Source organism: Emys orbicularis, chromosome 6 (assembly GCF_028017835.1).
Source record: "Emys orbicularis isolate rEmyOrb1 chromosome 6, rEmyOrb1.hap1, whole genome shotgun sequence".
Classification (NCBI taxonomy): Eukaryota; Metazoa; Chordata; order Testudines; family Emydidae; genus Emys; species Emys orbicularis.
Window position 1 is genome coordinate 45,142,225 of NC_088688.1, and position 19,339 is coordinate 45,161,563.

Here is a 19,339-nt window from a genome sequence, read left to right on the forward strand (position 1 = left end):
ATTCCGCATCTAGGCATGCATGCCTAACCCTCCTCTCCCAAAGAGCCCGCACCGAAAAAATTCCTTCCCGAAAAAAAAAACCGCTTACCGGGAACGTGCTCTTCTGTTTGTCCTCCACCAAGTACTGGCCACTGCGACTGGCTACCTTCCTCCTGGCTCGAGAAGAGCTCCTGGCTGCATGGCTCCAGGGATTCCGGGGTGTCTCCATCTGGCCCACCACCATCACTCCCGTTTTCCTCCTCCTCCTCCTCCTCCTCCTCCTCCCCCCCCCCGGCTCTGAAGTGTCCATGGTGGTGCTCGGAGTGGAAGTGGGGTTAACCCCAAGTATTGCATCCAGCTCTTTGTAGAATTGGCAGGTCGCGGGGGGAGCACCCGAGCGGCCGTTTGCCTCGCGGGCTTTGCGGTAGGCACTCCGCAGCTCCTTTACTTTAATCCTGCACTGCAGGGCGTCCCGGTCATGGCCCCTTTCCATCATGTCCTTTGATACCTTCCCGAAGGTATCGTAATTCCTACGGCTGGAGCGCAGCTGGGACTGTACAGCTTCCTCCTCCCAAACACTGATGAGGTCCAGCAACTCGCCATTGCTCCATGCTGCGGCTCGCTTGGCGCGTGGAGGCATGGTCACCTGGAAAGATTCGCTGATAGCACTCCACGCCACGCCAGGCTGAGCAAACAGGAAGGGGATTTTTAAAATTCCCGGGGAATGTAAAGGGTGGGTCACATGGTTGGTTACCTGAGGCCAGGGCAGTAGAGTTTGAACTGATGACCAGAGTGGCTAGAACAGGCATTGTGGGATACTGCTGAATAATTCTGGAGGCCATTCACAGCGCATTGGGCGGCCACACTGGCGCGGCAGCGCTGCACTTGCTGTTCCTCTCGGAGAGGTGGATTACTTGCAGCGCTGCAACCACCGAGATGCAGCGCTGCAAATGCCTTGCCAGTGGACGGGGAGTGAGTGACAGCACTGGGGGAGCCTTTGCAGTGCTGTAACTCGCAAGTGTAGCCAAGGCCTAAGAAAAATTTGCTTGATAACCAAGATAGTTTCCTTAATAGAATTACATGCTGACAGGAAAAAACATAATGCAGAGGTGAGACTGCATCTGTATTTTAATAGTGTTTTTGATATGGAATCTCATGAGAATTTGAGAGCAGGACACAGTGTTTGCGTAGAATTCTGTAGTGTGGATGCACATCGGACTATTGGGTCTACAAACTGAAATAAACAGGAATAGCCTGGGTAAGTGGGAATAGGGATAACATCAGATTGGAAGTCTCAGCTGGGGCTCCACAAATGTCACTTTTAGGACAGTACCACGTACTAAAGATATCTAGAGGAAGTAAATTGTACATTAATCCAATTCAAAGATGGTAATAAACTAGGAGGTAATCAGATGCAGTTAGTGGTAGATAGTTGAAAAGATTAAAAAAACTGAGTCTCCAGTCATTCAGGGTCCAAAGATACAATTTTACTGCTTTATGCTTTCATGTTTGCATACATGAAGTGAGAAATAACGATTGGTGTATTAATTTAAATACCTTGTTCACTTTGTGTGCTTTTTGTATTTTCTTGGGCAGGGAAAAAACTAAAACTTCAGTATGTGGCTTTTTAAAAGATTGTGTTGGGAAATGTCTGAGGTAGCTATACACCACCTTTGCTTTATCTCATTTTTATAAAGCAATACATAAATAACTTAATTTTTGTATTTACTAGCATATAGTACTGTAATTGACCATAGCTGCTTTTATCACACAGTAAAAAATATTGCTCCCCGGGGGAAAAAATGTAAATGGATCAAAAATTATTCATGTTGTCTTAATGGAAATGCCAAGTTGAAGCATCTCGGCATGCAGATCAAAATTTAAGATAATTTTTTCAATTGCATTATAAAAAAATCTAGTATTTATATCTTAATCAATAGGAGTCTTCCTTCTGAAGACTTCCCTGCCACAGCTTCTTCCTTCCAGGAACAGTATCCAACTGGTCACCTGGATACCTGATCACAAATACCAAAATATACTTTACAGAATGATTTGGGCCCCTAGTCAGCAAGGTATGTGCCAACATTTAAACATACGAGTAATCCCTTTGAGTTTAAATCTTTTATTTAAAAGTGGTGTGAATTGAATTAGGGTGTGGGAGTTTGAAATAGTATGTCTTACCCTGTTTCTCAGCAAATAAACTATAAAGTTACATGTTCAGGCTGAAAGATTTGACTAGCTTTAAATCCTTTCCATGTGTATTTTTCTTTGTCAACGGGATGAAATTTCATTTTTCATCTGACTCGAAACTGAGAAACAACAATCCACATGAGGAATGCTTTGAGAAGAGTTGCTGTGAAATTGAATTTTGATTTCTACTGTCCTGGTAATCAGTAGATAATCTGTCCCCATTTTCGCTCCCTCTATCCCTGCTTATTTTGGAAAACGAATCTTTTTTTACACTTTTGTTTATACTATAGATAAAGTATATTTCCCCCTTCACTTCTTTTCCCCAGTCTGGAAAATATTTGCTTTTGGATGCTACATCATGGTTTTTTCAAACTGAATGGAAATTTGGGTCTTGCTGAAAGAGCAACCAGCTGTTTTCTCCTCTGATAATAAGTAGGAGGAAGTGTTTAGATCACACCCAAAGTGCACTGCTTTAAGTGCATGTGTTTGTTTAAGATATTTTAGTTGAATTTTCAGCCCCGCAAACCAATAATGTATATAAATATAAGTATACCTCTAATGGAAGGGGAAAGTAATACTGAATAGCACCACAGGATGTCACTCAAACAGTTGTGTAATAAAATGAAGTGGACAAAACACAATTTGTAATTTCTTATGAGAACCCAAATTAACAGTAAAATGAACAAATTCCTAATGTACACTGTACCATATGTTTCATAGTAGATGACACTAAAATGAGTTTACAATTTCTTTTAAAATTATAAAAATAAACCTTGTTTTCAGATATACAGCTGGCTAAATTAGTCTGAAATAATATACATTTTAAAACATGAGCAAATTATTTTGGGAACAAGTTATGACTTCAATAGTGTGTATACGTAGTACATAACTGAATCACAGTACTAATGCAGATTTCCACTTCAAAACAAAGGGTTTTTGCCCTTAAATGTTGTGATGATTCACTAAGTGTCAACATAATTCCCTAAAAAACAACAAAACGGTCATTAAAGAACACTTGAGTTACATATGTTTGCTATCAATAATTTTTTTCAAATTGCAGTTTTGATGTGGTTCACAGAAGTTAACTTCTAATTCTGGCTGTATGGAAGAAAGCATTAGGAGTAACTAGGCTTTTAGGAGTTTGACAGTCAACTTTTGTATGACTTGATGTATCTAGTAACACTTGATGTACCTGTTATCTTCTGGCTTAAAATTTCAGACAGAGCAGTAGTTTTGTCTGGCAATGTGTTAATACTGAGTTCTGCTTAGTTCTGTTTTGGGACGCCGCACCGAAAGTCAAACTTCTTGAGCATAACTAAAAGGCCATGTTAGGTATTTAGTTATCCTTGGAATTTGATTTCAGGTGGCCTCTGCATAAATCCTTGGTAACTTCGATTGCATTTCTTTTGAAATATACAGTATCTAGAAGTCTTTCAGAAGGAAAACAATCGATTTGTGATTATCAAGACTGATTCTAGATCAGTCTCACTCCTCATTTCGGCATCAAGCTGTAGGTTCCATTTCTGTTAAGCACTGATGGGGAATAAGATAAGAGATTGCCTTCATGAACAGGGTCCTGGAAACGTCTAGATGGTTGTTCTTATTCTTGTTTATATTACAATAGCACCCAGAGGACCAGTTGGGGTCTTGGCCTCATTGTATCATACGTCATACAAACACATAAGTCTGTTTCTGAAGGAGACAAATCTTAAAAAGCATGTGCTTAAAAGCTGCAGCTCACAAAGATAGACAATTGTACAAGAAAGTGAGGAGGAATCGCGGCCCCTCCACTTTGAGAAATTTTTGAACTTCAGATCAAATGTCCTATGACTACGTTTTAGTCATGGGTATTTTTAGTAAAAGTCATGGACAGGTCACGGGCAGTAAACAAAAATTCATGGCCTGTGACCTGTCCATGACTTTTACTATATTGTATACCCGTAACAAAAACTTGGGCCGGGGGGCTGCTGGTGCTCTGGGGGAGTGCCACAGGTGCTGGGGCAGGGTGGCCCGGGACCCCCGCTGGTGTGTGTGTGGGGCGCAGCCCAGGATCTCCGCTGGTGCTGGGGGGCGGGGTGGGGGGCAGCGTGGGGCCCAGTACCCCCGCTGGTGCTGGGGAGGGTTGGCGGGGCTGGCAGGCTCCCTACCTGGCTCTGCGCAGTGCCCCGGAAGCAGCCGGCATGTCCCTGCAGCTCCTAGGGGGAAGGAAGGTCGGGGGCCCCCGCCACAAGCTCTGGCTTTGCAGTCCCCATTGGCCAGGAACCACAGCCAATGGGAGCTGTGGGGGTGGTGCCTGCAGGCAGGGGTAGCGCGCAGAGCCCCCTTGCCCCTCTGCCTAGGAGCTGCAGGGATATGCTGGCTGCTTTTGGGGAGCCCCCCGAGGTAAGCACCGCCCGGCACCCCTGCCTCCGCCCTGAGCCCCCCCACTCAAACTGCTGCTAGGGTGTGGGGGTGCGATGGCCTGAGACTGCCCCAGCAGTGGCTGGTGCAACTGGACCAGGGGCTGCCTGATTTGCTCGGGCAACCCCGGAGCCACCCACACCGGCTGCTGCAGAAGTCACGGAAAATTACGGAATCCGTGACCTCTGTGAAAGACATGCTGCCTTACCTGTAAGTATGCTAAAAGAGGGTGTGCCGAAACACATTTCTACTGAAGAGATAAGTGTGTCATGAAAGGGAGTGAAAACAGAGGCACCTCAGGGTGAACTGGTTTCTTTCAATTTAACCTAAGCCACCCTTACTCCTCTTTTAACCACCTAGCTATAAAACCAAACCTCTAAGCCCATAAGCAATAAAGATTTGGGAAGGTCTTAGGGCCCTATTTTCCATATTATGATGATATAAAGTTAATGCTTAGTTTAGCACTTAAATGCCATTTTGATAGGAGACACAGCAACACCAGAGGGAAGGGTCCATATTCTGAGTTATGGTCTATCTATACAAACATACCAAAAATCATTCAGTGTAAGTCAAAAAACAATTTTGTAGTGATAGGGACAGGAGACTGTCAATCTAATGTAAATTTAGGACTGCTACTATCTTGCTTAGGTTAATCCTTTTCATCCATGAAACTAGCAGGTCTGACCATCTTTAAAGCCTAGTTGAACTGAACCGACTGGAGACCAACTTCCCCTGGATAACTGCAGAATAGTCTGGAATTCCGGGTACTAAACTTTCAGCGACTAGACAATGTTGAGGAAAGAACATGGGCAAATGTGAGGGGCAGATGTATCAGGAACAGGGTTTAGATTTTTCTGAAATATATTTACAGATTGATTACCATAAGTCAGCATAGTCTGTGCAGTGGGGAGGAGGGCATGCTTTGGGATCAACATAGAAAGGCTATATCAGGGGTCGGCAACCTTTCAGAAGTTGTGTGCCGAGTCTTCATTTATTCACTCTAATTTAAGGTTTCGCGTGCCAGTAATACATTTTAACGTTTTTAGAAGGTCTCTTTCTATCAGTCTATAATATATAACTAAACTATTGTATGTAAAGTAAATAAGGGTTTTTAAAATCTTTAAGAAGCTTCATTTAAAATTAAATTAAAAGGCAGAGCCCCTGGACTGGTGGCCAGGACCTGGGCAGTGTGAGTGCCACTGAAAATCAGCTCGCATGCCGCCTTCGGCACACGTGCCATAGGTTGCCTACCCCTGGGCTATATCCTTCAGAGAAGGGACTTTCTACTTTTGATTTAAAAAATAATAATAATTCTGGTAACATCTAGTTGCCCCAATCAGCCTCTGCATCCTATTATGCTAGGAATGCCAAGAACCAAAAAGCATAAAAGGGATGAGGGGGTAGGGAAAGGACTGAGACTTGGTCAAAAATGAAAATAGTATTTAGAGTTTTAAAGGTAACTTAGCCCTTCTGGTACATAGTTAGAAATCACTGGAAATGCTAAGGTATACTCGTGTATTGAATTAAAGCAGTGTCAAAAAAGTTATACTGTAGTTCTAGAATATTTTTGTGTGTAGTTTCTTATGTGGATTTTAAAACTTTTGAATTTCTCTTTTCTTAGACAAAAGTCAAATCAGTTTGTGTTCCATATTCTTCCTACTTGTGGTGTAACAGAAAGCCGGCACTAGGCATAAGCAGACTAAGCAATTGCTTAGGGCCCCGAGCAGCTCCAGAGGGCCCCCTATTAATTATTAGTAAGAGGTAGGGGTGTGTGTTGGGGGGGGGGGGATATTCCCGTTTGGGGTCTCCAATGGGGTAGCACCGGTATAACAGCAAGTTGACTGAGGTAAAGTTTAAGTGTGGTGCACAGGGAGTTACTAATGCAGCTTAGTTTCCAGTAATGAGGAATGTGTGTCTCTAACTTTTTGGGGTACTAGGCTAAAAGTTACCTTGAGTTGACACAGCTGTGCAGTCATCTGTATGTTCCTTTGATACTGGGAAGTGGACATGAATCATATGAATGTTATTTGTCAAACTTCATGAACTGAAGAAAGCATTGCTTCAAAATAATTAATGAACTTGTGTTAGGCTTTTTTAGGGGGTTTGATTAAGGAACTGAAGTATCTGAATTTTCTAATTTCTGAGGTGGTGCAAATACCACTGCATTGCACACCAACTGATAAAATGGAAGGCTGTAAAGTAATTGCCATGTATCATTGTTTGTTGAAGTCAGCTGATAAGACACATTCTTGGAGAGAAATGACCTTTGAGATTTATATAGAATCTTTTAAAAATTAAAACAGTGAAGGGCGTGGGTATCTTGTTACATCACAAGAATTTTTTTTTAATTAGACTTCATTATTGGTTGGTGTATGTAGGCTAAGTTAGCTGAGTGCTGATTTCTTTTCTAAACTTGAGAGAATGGAGCAAGGCTCATTACTGGCTAAAATTAGTGAGGCTTCCTGCAATATTAGATCTGTTCTTGAAATGGCAGGGAGCCTCCAAGTTACTCTGAAACCAGAGCCTAGTGTAGAGGAAAGAGAGCTTGCCAAGGCAGCTGCTGATCAATATGAGCAAAATCTCACTGTGTAAGTATCTAATGCTTGCTAATCTTTTCCTTCCACTCTCAATTTCAATGCAAACGTAAAATGCAGTCTAACTAGATAAGCAGTTTCAAACTTACATTGGCTTACTTGTTTTTTCTTAATTTTAACAGTTAATAGAGAAACACCATTTCCAGATAAACTAATCAAATACCATGTATGTTTTGAAGTTTCTGAAGAATGAAGCAGCACCACATTGAAAAAAGAAACTTGGGGAGTAGGAAGTCTTCATCTTTAGTTTCTATGGAATTTATGAATTGGCTTGCATCTTCTTTCTGTTTGCATGCTAGAATATTTTCATTTTGGTGTGTGTCCAGAGCACTTCTACTTCTAGAGGATACTGTTATGTTACACAGCAATACAGAAGTTTGCAGTGGAGGCAGCAGTGCATGAGAATACTACCAGACTCTGATGAGCTAAATTGTGAATGATGTAGCCCCCCTACAAATACTGTTCATGCTATCATCCCTAGGTTTGACCGAGCCATTCCTGTCTACTATATCTGGACTCTCCAAGCCCAAATCTCACATTTGTGTCCCCAGAACTTGCAGTCCCACTTTCTTTGCTTGTTGCGTAATAATTTTGATGCATCCTAAAAAGAATTCTGGGGCTTGTTATTGGTGCATCAAATGCACAAGTATGAATATAGCCACTTAATTTTGGGGTACATTTAATGGTGCTGCAGTGAGTCAGACAACTGGAAAATACAGCTAAATAGCAGAAAAACTTTTTTTACAGTATGTTTTCTTTTTCATTAGAATAAGCATGTTGGTAAATGCGAGAGACTCCAGTTTGTTCAAAGTTGTGGTGAGTGGTTAAATCTGTATTAGGCTTGTTGATTTTTCATAGTAAATCATTTTTCATGAAACACTTAAATCAGGGGTTCTCAAACTTTTGTATTGGTGACCCCTTTCACACAGCAAGTCTCTGAATGCGACCCCCCCCTTATAATTTAAAAACACTTTTAAAAAATATTTAACACTATTGTAAATGCTGGAGTCTGGGTTGGAGGCTGACCGCTCGCGACCCCCCCATGTAATAACTTTGCAACCCCCAGTTTGAGAACCCCTGACTTAAATTCTCTGAAAAGTAATGACTTCATGTGGAAGCTGACAAAAATTAATCTCCTGCTAGTACTGTTTTTGTCTCCTGGCTCCTTAAAGAACCAGGCTCTTATTTCTGTGGAGTTTTTCTCACTAGTGTACTGTTTTTGGTTTTAAGAACAAACTTGCAAAAGGCATTTCTCTGACTAAATGGGTCATAGTAACTACTGTTGTTGAGTTAAAGCGTTAAAGTGAATCTCCCTTGCCAGAAGTGGGTAAAACGATATCTAAGGCCTTGTCTACACTACCAAGTTTTGTCGCCAAAAACTGCCTTTTGTTGACCAAACTGCGTGTGTGTGTACACTGTGATGTGACTTTTGTTGGAAAAAATGCCCGGTTTTGGTGACTAATACATTCACCCCAATGAGAGACTTGCATCATTTTTCTCAACATGAAGGCAATCTCTTATCTTATCTGAGTGGAGATACTTTGTCCCCCTCAAGGGGGTATGAACACCTATATATGCGCCCCCTGCTGGACTCCCTGGTAGTGGATGTGGCCAACCAGCGTGAGCCCCAGGGGTTCTTCCTGAAAAGTCGAGAGGCCAAAAAGTTGGACCTTTTTGCGAGAAAGGTTTACTCGACAGGGGGGTTGCAACTCGGTATACATGTGGGGCCTTGGCAAAGCTTACTGAACTCCTGCCCCTGGACTCTCGCACAGAATTTTCCGTGCTAGTAGAGGAGGGTAAACTAATTTCCTGTGTGTGTCTGCAAGCAGCTTTGACACAGCAGATGCGGCTTCCTGCACCATGGTGACTGGGGTGGCCATGAGGGGGAGTTCCTGACTGCAAGTCTTTGGCCCTCCCATATGAGGTCCAGCAGACCATCCAGGACCTCCTCTTTGAGGGTCAGACTTTATTTTCAGAAAAGACTGACTCTTGTCTCCACAGCCTCAAGGACTCTAGGGCCACTCTAAAGTCCCTTGGCCTTCATACCCCTGTCAACCAGCGGAGGCATTTTAGACCACAGCCCCCGCCAAGGAGTTACCAGCCTCGGAATAGGCAGGAGAGTTCATGCAGGAGACGCTAGAAAGAGACCTCATCCTTCCTTTGGCCTGGTCTCTGGCCAGTCTAAACCATCCTCAGGCCAAAAACCGGCCTTTTGAAGGTGCACATGAGGATGGCGCACCAGTGCAAAGACTGGATCCGTCCCACCTTACCTTTTCGTCCCATCTATCCCCTTTCTATTCTGCATGGGCCCATATCACATCGGACTGTTGGGTGCTCTGCACGGTAGAGAGGGGATATTCACTCCAATTCTCTGCCCTCCCGCCCTACCACCCCCCTTCTTCGTCCCTCTTCAGGGACCCTTTTCACAAGCAACTCCTTATACAGGAGGTACACTCACTCCTATCGCTGGGGCAGTGGAAGAGGTTCCTCAGGAGCAGAAAGGCAAGGGCTTTTATTCCCGGTATTTCCTAATACTGAAAGCCAAAGGTGTGCTCAGGCCCATCCTAGACCTGCGAAAGCTCGACAACTTCATGAAGAAACTCAAGTTCCGTCTGGTCTCTTTGGGCTCCATCATCCCTTCCTTGGATCCAGGGGACTGGTACACCTCCCTCGACTTGAAGGCCGCATACTTTCATATAGCAATCACAGTCCCACAGAAGGTACCTCAGGCTTGTGATCAGCCACAGCCATTACCAGTTCATAGTCCTCCTGTTTGGCCTCTCAGCAGTGCCGCGTGTGTTTACCAAGCATATGGCAGTCATGACCGCCTTTCTGCACAGGTGGCAGGCACAGGTGTTTCTGTATCTTGACGACTGGCTGATCAAGGGCTGCTCCAGGGCTCAAGTGGAAGAACAAGTCGACTTCATAAGAACGATTTTTGGTTAACTGAACCTTTTCCTGAACGTGGGGAAATCAATGCTGTCCCCGGTTCAGTGTCCCCGGTTCAATGGATAGAATTTATAAGGGTGGAGCTGGTCTTGATGCAGGCCAGGACATACCTCCCTGCTGCACGCCGCACCCTTCCTGCACCCCGACCCCCTGCCCCCTGCCCCCCTGCCGCACCCCTCACCTCTCCTGCACCCCACACCCAAACTCCCTGCCCTGAGCCCCCGCCACACCCCACAGCCCTCCTGCACCGCCTGGGGGCAGGGAGGGGGCGGAGTTGGGGTGGGGATTTCAGGGAAGGGGTTGGAATGGGGGCAGGGCAGGGGCGGGGCCGCATGGAAGGGGTGCAGTGGGGGCGGGGCCTAGGGCAGCGGGGGGAGGGGGAGGTGTCAGTAGTGCGGCCCTCGGGCTTGAGACCCCTGGTCTATGCCCTTCTCTGAAGTGGAACCCCACGGTTCAACTACACAAGACAAGTGCTGAGCCTCAGTAATCTAAGAACACCCTTTCCCAGAGCTCCATCTTTGTGGGCACTCTGGTTTATAATTTATCCCTGCAGGGGGAAGCATGATAGTTGAAACAAATACAGACTCTGTAGAAAGATTTCTGAAACAATCAGTTTACTTGAGACTGCACAAAAGATAGATGTGTGCAAAATAAGAAACACCTGCGCATAATTCCCTGCCTCAGTTTCCTAATCGCTCTTCAGTGTTTTTTGGGATTTGGGTCAATGTCTTTTCAGGGCTCCAAGTCCCCTTTTCTGGTCTGCAATCCACCAGTTATGGCTGCTCCTTCAAATCGTGGAGTCTCCTCCCTGATCCCTGCAGCTACCTTTCTTCAGCCAACAATCAGAAAGCTCCCTCTCCTTCTGAAACGTGCCACTTTGTGTTCCCCTTTGTCGAACCTCTCAGTTTATGTGGTTTTAAAGGGCTGTACTTATACTTCTGTTTCTTTGTTCCTCTTTTGTGAATTTTCTACTCCACGTCTCTAGAAGAGAAAGGAGAGAGCTGCTTTCACCTCGGTTGTAGCTACGCCTTTGTTCTGCCAGGGCCTGACGTATTCACTTCTTGATAATCCTTAGTAACGGTCTCATTCAGAGACATGCAGTGTAGTTGTAGCCATGTTGGTGCCAGGATATTAACGAGACAAGATGGGTGAGGTAATATTTTTTTTTTTATTAGACCAATTTCTGTTGGTGAGAGAGACCAGCTTTTGAGCCACAGGGAGCTCTTCTTCAAGGAGAGAAGTACTCCCTGCCTCACAACAAAATGCATGCTGGAACAGATAGATTAGCATAAATAGTTAGCACCATTAGGGACCATTCAAGGTAGAGTGGCCTGTTAACACCTCTGCAGTCAGGACAGAAATGGGGGTCAGTGGGTTACAGATTGTTGTAATAAGTCAGAAATCCAGCATCTCTGTTCAGTCCATGATTTTTGGTGTCTAGCAGAGTAATGAATTTAAGCGCCCAGGCTCGTCTTTTGAAAGCTTTGTGCAGGTTTCCTTTGTGAAAAGTGTTCACCTACACATGATAGGATGTTTTTGTGTTTCATCATTTTCCTGTGGGATTTCATTCAAGAGCATAGTGGTTGTCTGGTTTCATCCCATAGTTGTTGTTGGTGGCATTTAATGCACTGGATGAGGTGTACCACATGTTGTGATAGGCTTGTGTAGGATACATGGATCTTGAAAGGGGTTTTGTGGGGGATGTCGATCATTGTAGCAGTGGAGATATGTCTGCATGTTTTGCACCTGTTCTGGCAGGGTGTGGTGCCACTTTGAGTTGGTGTATCCTGGTCTGTGGGGAGCCTGTTTGAAGGCCAGAAGTGGGTGTTTAGGAAAGATTTCTTTCAGGATATGGACCCTATCAAGTATGGGTTGTAGTTGTTTGATGCCCTGTATGGGTTCTGTTATGGGGTGCTAGGTGACAACTAAGAGTGTGTGTGGTCAAAGGGCATTTTGTTTCTGTATTGAAGCTGATTCTCTAGGGGTATTTGAGTGGCCCATTCATTCAGAAGTTGACGCTTGGGCACCTCTGTGTGTCTCCTTAGTACAAGGAGTTTCTCTGGAAAGAGGTTTACTCACTCGATGTTACTTACTTGATATCAAGGAGTTAATTGAGTCACACATTTTCATAAAAACTTCTCATGTTTGTCATATTTTCTGAAGGGAAAATGGGCGTGTGTGGTGATGGAGGGAGACTGCAAATCAATGGAGTCTGGAAGGGTGGCGAATACTTGGTAATGGAGTAGGGAGCTGGTCTCCAGTTGAAATTCAGACTAGAGGGAAAATTAGTCTGGCGTTTCTACAGTATTTTAAATTAGGTGGTCATTATAGATCCTAGAAGAGGAGGTATCAACATCAGACAATCAGATGTGGTGCTAATTAACATCCTCACTGGCAATTTTTGCAAAGAGGCTGGTGACTAATTTGAGCTATCCTATCATCTTGAGTTGGGCCTATTAGTCAAGGGTGAGGCCCGCTGGCCGATTAGTGATGAGGAATCCTGTGCTTTTGCTAGAGTTCAACAAATACTTTGGCTAAAGAAGGTTTGATAGCTATGAAGAATGAATCTGTCATCTTTCAGAGTAATGGCTGGTACAATTTAAAAGGGCTGGGGAACACTTTGCATCCCGTATTACTAAAATGCAGTAATAACATGTAACTAACAACTCTTTCCAAAATTGGATGTGATGGTAACATACTAATCTTCTTTCGGATCTTGATTTTGATTGTTACTTCTAGCATCATCTTTTGCTTTGTATAAGTGGCAGCTCATCTCAGAATTAATAGTTTGAGCAACAGATTTGTCCCATGTACTGACTTAACTATTTCTTCCTGCAAACCAGTTTTATAAGAACATAAAACGATGCTTTTGATTTACAGTATTGAATTTTCTAATCCTTTTTGTTTCTTCCCTTCCACTGTAGGAATGAAGACCTAAAGCAAATGTTGGAAAGTAATAAAGATTCTGCTAAGTTGGATGCTATGAAAAGGATTGTTGGGGTATGTGAAATTCAAAATTTTTTGTGTGTGTGGCCAATACATGTTGATGCTGGTTTCTCTGTGTGACTCCTTCACTACAGTATTTTAATATGTAAATAGTTTGAAAAGCTAGGGTGAAGTACTATTTTCTTTAAATATCAAGATGGAAAATTTAAAATGGATACAAGTACACAAATATTTCAATGACAGATGTGTGTAATGTTTCTATAAATTTGTAGAGCTATGATATAAAAATGCAGGTATTGACTGTATTCTCCCTACTGTGTTAATGTCGCACAACTCCTATTTATGTCAAAGAAACACTCCAGTTATTTTTCTCAGACCAGCAGTCTGAAAAGCTGTAGGTGTTTCTTACTTGGAGTAAACTGAGAAATATTTGAAATGTTTTTAACTTTATTTTTGTAAATGATTATCAATCCATGATGTAATTTTTTCTTAAAATATAAATACTTTTTTAAATTGACATTTGAATTTTTTGAGTGTTAAACCTGAATTACAAAAGTTTAAAAACTCGTCTGTACATGAGAAAACCTGTACATAAGATTCCCAAAACCGCTGAGTGTAAAGAGGTTAGACCTTTTACAATGCTTTCTAAAGGTCTGCATTGGTATTTACAGTTGAGGGTAAGATTGCTCAATTGGAGGAGAGGGGGGAATCACTTGTTCCTAGTCTAGACAAGGGCCCGGACTTCTGCATTTCCTCCTGATGGAGCGTTTGATCAAACACTGTATTGTGAAAATGCAGATGTACCCTCACCTTGATAAGGTGATGAACTATAACATCTGATCTGAATCATGGAACTAGATAACCAGCTCTGGCAGAGATCTCTGGGAGTCCAAACAAAAAAAAAAATCTTGGAACAGCTAAGGTGGTTGTCAAGCTGCCTAGGGAGTAGTTAGAGAAGAGACCAATTTCTAGGATGTAAAGTTTTTTCTTTTTATCTGTATCTGAGCCAAAGGAAGTCTATCTTGCTAGGCTTCACAAATATTCAGATGCAGTATATTATACAAAACTGCTAGTTTCTTTTGTTTTACTACCACTTGCTCTTTTTAAAAGAGAACTACTGTTTCAATCAGTAACTTCCTGCAATCCACCTCAAAAGAGTGAATCTCTACTCCCCCCAAAAATGGTGATTAAAGGTGCTAGAGTTTCTGAAGCCTCAGCCCTCAGGGCTGGTCTGTACTACCCGCCGGATCGGCAGGCAGCGATCGATCCAGCGGGGGTCGATTTATTGCATCTAGATTTTATCGCATCTAGATAAATCGACCGCCGAGCACTCTCCCGTCGACTCCGGTACTCCACTGGAGCAAGAGGCGCAGGCGGAGTCAGCGGGGGAGCGTCAGCAGTCGACTCACCGCAGTGAAGACACCGTGGTGAGTAGATCTAAGTACGTCGACTTCAGCTACATTAGTCACGTAGTTGAAGTTGCGTAACTTAGATCGATTTCCACCCGTCCCCCCCAGTGTAGACCAGGCCTCAGAGGCTCGGAATATCCGCCCTTTTCCATTAAGGGAAGTTGCAAAGAGCTTTAGATAGGTGAACATAAGCTTTAAGGTCTAAACTGGAGGCAAGAGTTGGCGGAGGTGTAGGTGACAGTGGATGTTAAAATTATGTTGTCAAAGGCACTCTGAACCCAGGAACAGTCTTGTTCTGACTTTGTTGGCACTTCAGAAAGAGAGTAGTAAAACTAAGTTTACTTTCAATTAGTTAAAAAAAAAAAAAAGAAAAAAAAAAGAAAATAGAAATTTGATTAAATAGGGTGTTCATATCACAAGTGATGGTTTTTTATCTTCCTAATAAACATTAATGCAGTAAAAATAACTTTGAGAATCATAGAGGTTTACAAGATTACAAAGAATTGCTATTTAGGAAAATTTAGATGTATATGGCAACTAATATCTATAAATGCGTTCTGTAAAAACACATCTTAATATTTCTTTTAAAAATCTGTCTGAACCCCATGACAATCAATGTAACTCCCTTGCAGCTTCAATCATAATCTTCCTGCTATCCTTATATTTGTCAACCCAAGGAAAAACTTTTGGAGAACAGTTGAAGCTTGCAGTGTCCTGAAAGTGGCCTGAGCCTAGAGTTGGAAAGATTTGGAGCTAGCAAACAAGTTCAAGTGCCTAGTACCCCTCTTGGAGAAACTTCTACTACCTGCCCCCTTACTACCATTTTAAACAGAAAATTAAAAAAAAAAAAAAAATCCCCAAACCTGCTGCATCACATGTACAGCATTTGTCTTGAGCAGAAACTTGCACAGGACAACATACAGGCATGGAGCTCCAGCCTGCATTCCTTGCAACATATTCAACTCCTGGTGCCTTCAGTAGGAGCTTTGGATATACAAGGCATACAGGATTTGAGCTCCTAATGGCTATGCATAGCAGCTAAATTGGTGTGATTAGACTTTAGTCCTGGAAAGCCCTATTATATTCTTTTGAGCTAATGATCCATGAACTAAAGAGGATTTACACTCATCATTATGATTTAATGAGTCAAAATACATTCTTTTAAAAGAGACTAAATGCATATCTACATGGTACACTGGAGCTACTATGGCTGGTCAGTTAAATAATGCAAGTTACATATATATTTTCTTGATAGGCTGTAACTATGTGGTAACCATTCAAAACTAGATAATCAACCATCTTTTGAAAACTCCTGTCATAGCAAGTTGTTTGATGTCATAGTAGTACTAATACTTAGCTCTTGTATAGTGCTTTTCATCAGTAGATCTTGCCTCTTTAATGACCAGATGGGAACAGAATTTATTTCTTGTCTGGTCATTTGTCATTAGAACCACAGCCCTGACAGCCTACTCACCTTGTGAGGAGGACCCCTTTACATGGGCTCTTCTAGCTAAGAAACAGGACAAAGGAGGTTCCAGAAACCCACCCTTCACTGTCTCTTAGCAACTGAACATGATTTAACCTCTCCGGGATGTTCTGTTTTAAATTCCTAGTCTTAAACAACAGGGTTGTAGTAAAATAAAATTTAAGACGAGAGAGAATTGGATTAAAATAAAATGGTATGCTTGGCATCTAGCGTTCAACTCTGCAAAAGTTGGCTATATCTAGGGCTATACCAAATTCACAGCCATGAAAAACACATCACAGATGGTGAAATCCGATCTCTGCCCGTGAAATCTGGTCTTTTGTGTGCTTTTACCTTATACTATACTAATTTTATGGAGGAGACCAGAGTTTCTCAAATTGGGGGTCTCGACCCAAAAGGGAGTTGCAGCGGGAGTCACAAGGTTCTTTTAGGGGGGATCGTGGTATTGTCATCCTTACTTCTGTGCTGCCTTCCGAGCTGGGTGGCTAGAGAGAGGCGGCTGTTGGCTGGGCATCCAGCTCTGAAGGCAGCACCCAGCCAGCAGCAGCGCAGAAGTAAGGGTGGCAATGTCATACCATACCATCTTATTTCTGCACTGCTGCCTTCAGAGCTAGGCGGCTGCTGACTGAAGGCCCAGCTCTGCAGGCAGCAGTGCAGAAGTAAGGATGGCAATATCATACCATGCCATCCTTACTTCTGCGCTGCTGCAAGTGGCAGCACTGCCTTCAGAACTGGGTGGCCAGAGAGCAGAGGCTGCTGGCCAGAAGCCCAGCTCTAGGCAGAGCCGCCCCCAGCAGCAGCGCAGAAGTAAGGGTAATGGTATCGCAAAACTCCCCCTCCCCCCATCCCCCCAACTCCTTTTTGGGTCAGGACCCCTACAGTTACAACACCATGAAATTTCAGATTTAAATAGCTGAAATCATGAACTTTATGATTTTTAAAATACTATGACTGTGAAATTGACCAAAATGGACCATGAATTTGGTAGGGCCCTAGCTATATCTTAAATTCTCTAACATTATCCTTTCCTCTCCAGCTTGTTCTTTTTCCCCTGACCCCTTTGTAATATGCTGCATATTTGAGACATAGCTCTTGTCCTCCTCCCTTTACAGTCTGACACTCCTCCCCCCCCTTTTTTTTTTAGGCATTCTAGTCATCTTATAAAGCATGTGGGTCTAAGTTACATCAACATTTCAACAATGTGTAATGTTTGATCAGATAAGAACATAAGAATGGCCATACTGGGTCAGACCAATGGCCCATCTAGCCCAGTATCCTGTCTTCTAACGGTGGCCAGTGCCACATGCTTCAGCGGGAATGAGCAGAACAGGGCAATTATCAAGTGATCTGTCCTGTTGTCCAGTCCCAGCATCTGGCAGTCAGAGGCTTGGGGACTCCCAGAGTATTGGGTTGCATCCCTGACTATCTTGGCTAATAGTCATTGGTAGATCTATCCTCCATGAATTTATCTAATTCTTTTTTTTAACCCAATTATATTTTTGGCCTTCACAACATTCCTTAGCAATGAGTTCCACAGGTTGACTGTACATTGTGTGAAGAAGTACTTCCTTATATTTGTTTTAAACCTGCTTCCTATTAAATTCATTGGGTGACCTGTAGTTCTTGTGTTATGTGAAGGGATAAATAACACTTCCCCCCCCCACACACCATTCATGATTTTACAGACCTCTTGATTTTTTTTTGTCTATAGTCAGGGTGAGGAGGGGGTATATGATAGCTATTGTCTGTCTTCTGCCAATATTCCACTGTATAACTTTGGATTTCCTGTCTCCAGAATCTGACATTTTTGAGTGTCCATTTGATATTTTGTCCACCTTTAGTCAATCTGAGGGGTCAGGGTGACTGGATCCTGGTTTAATTGTCTCTTGTCCCTGGCTGAAGGTATTTAACCTTGGTCCATTTCCCTGTCTACCTTGCATCTGAACGTAAAAACAGAGCTCAAATGTTTTTAACTTTCACATTATTTCTACTTGACTATGAATTACTGGAGTTTAATACCTATATATCACAATGTTAAGAATGATTCTCCTGGAATTTGCTGATCCAGTAGAGATGGAAATTTTACAACTTATTTCCATGTGAAAATATTTAGCTTCATAAATAGCTCCTTAAAAAAAAGAGTAACGGAAGTGAGGGATGAAACTAAACTGTACTTCAGTGTCACGATTAATCTGTAATTACAATATCAAGTGAGAAGGCAACTAAAATAAATATAGAAAGTAAATTTGAATCATTGTTAATTCTTTACTGGAAAGATATTTGAGTTTCATGAGATGTTCGCACTCCCCCTTCACACATTGGCAGTGGTGCTGTGCATCAAAACCTATATGCTCTTACCCAACAAAATAATACAACCATTTGTTTGGTATTAATGTACTTCACTACTCATAAGTCATACTTTTTTCCTTTGTTCATTTTCCTTCTGTGCAAACCCTTTCTTGAGGATTTTTTCATTTAGGTGCATTGTGCCAGACAATCTTATTTATTCTTGTGTAAACTCTGAATGTGACATCTACGTCACAGCATTTTTACTCATTTGTGCACTAAAATCTAACTCTTATGGGAAACCTTTTCAAAACTTGTTCATAATATACTCTGGTTTAGTTTTGGCTTCTTTTTTTGGGGGGGGGAAATAGACCTTGAAATTGCGAGCCTGACAAAGCTGTCAATGCTTAAGTGAATTAAAAAAAATGGCAACTTTTGAATTTCAAAATCCAGTTTTTGTATTTCTTAACACAGGGCAAGGGGCTGAAATTCCTGCCCTGCTCCAGATGATGGTGTTCCCTTTACTGGCGCAAAGCAACTGGCTGGCAATCAATTAAAGGAGACTTATTAAGACAGGTTGGAAATATTGGGCCAAAATATTTTTTTAACTATTAACAATATTGTACTTCTCTTTCAGATGATTGCTAAGGGGAAGAATGCATCCGAGTTGTTTCCAGCTGTTGTGAAGAATGTGGCCAGTAAAAATATTGAGGTACTCTTAAAAAGAACACACAAAAATGTACTATTATGGAGGATATTTTTGTTATAAAAGTACCACTTCAGTTTTCACTTTAGTTTAAATCACAAAGTACCTTTAAATTGTATTTTACTAGAATTCACCAAGGCTTAATCTTAGTGAGAGCCTTGTAGAAATAGTATAATCTGATATCTGAGATAAGGAAATGTACAGCATTGAGCCTAGTTTTCTTGTAGTGATTTGGTGGGGGAGTGAATTTTTGTAACTGTGAAAATAGTCCTTAAGAGAGCAAATTCAAGAAGTTTTGTAGTTTGTGGTATATGTTCCTAAGAGTGCTTCGTAAATGACATAACTAGCCTTTGGTAACAGTCTCTGCAAAAAGGCCCAGGATAGAGTGAACATA

The 19,339-nt window shown here is 42.4% G+C and overlaps 1 protein-coding gene across 2 annotated transcripts in view; it reads left to right on the forward strand.

The window, feature by feature from the left end:
• AP3B1 (adaptor related protein complex 3 subunit beta 1) overlaps nt 1–19,339 on the forward strand; it is a 276,090-nt gene that overhangs the window by 23,926 nt on the left and 232,825 nt on the right. For both annotated transcript variants that reach the window (XM_065406916.1, XM_065406915.1), the window contains exons 2-3: nt 13,037–13,112; nt 18,877–18,951. In XM_065406916.1, coding sequence (XP_065262988.1) covers nt 13,037–13,112; nt 18,877–18,951 — 151 coding nt within the window. The remainder of the gene's footprint in view (nt 1–13,036; nt 13,113–18,876; nt 18,952–19,339) is intronic.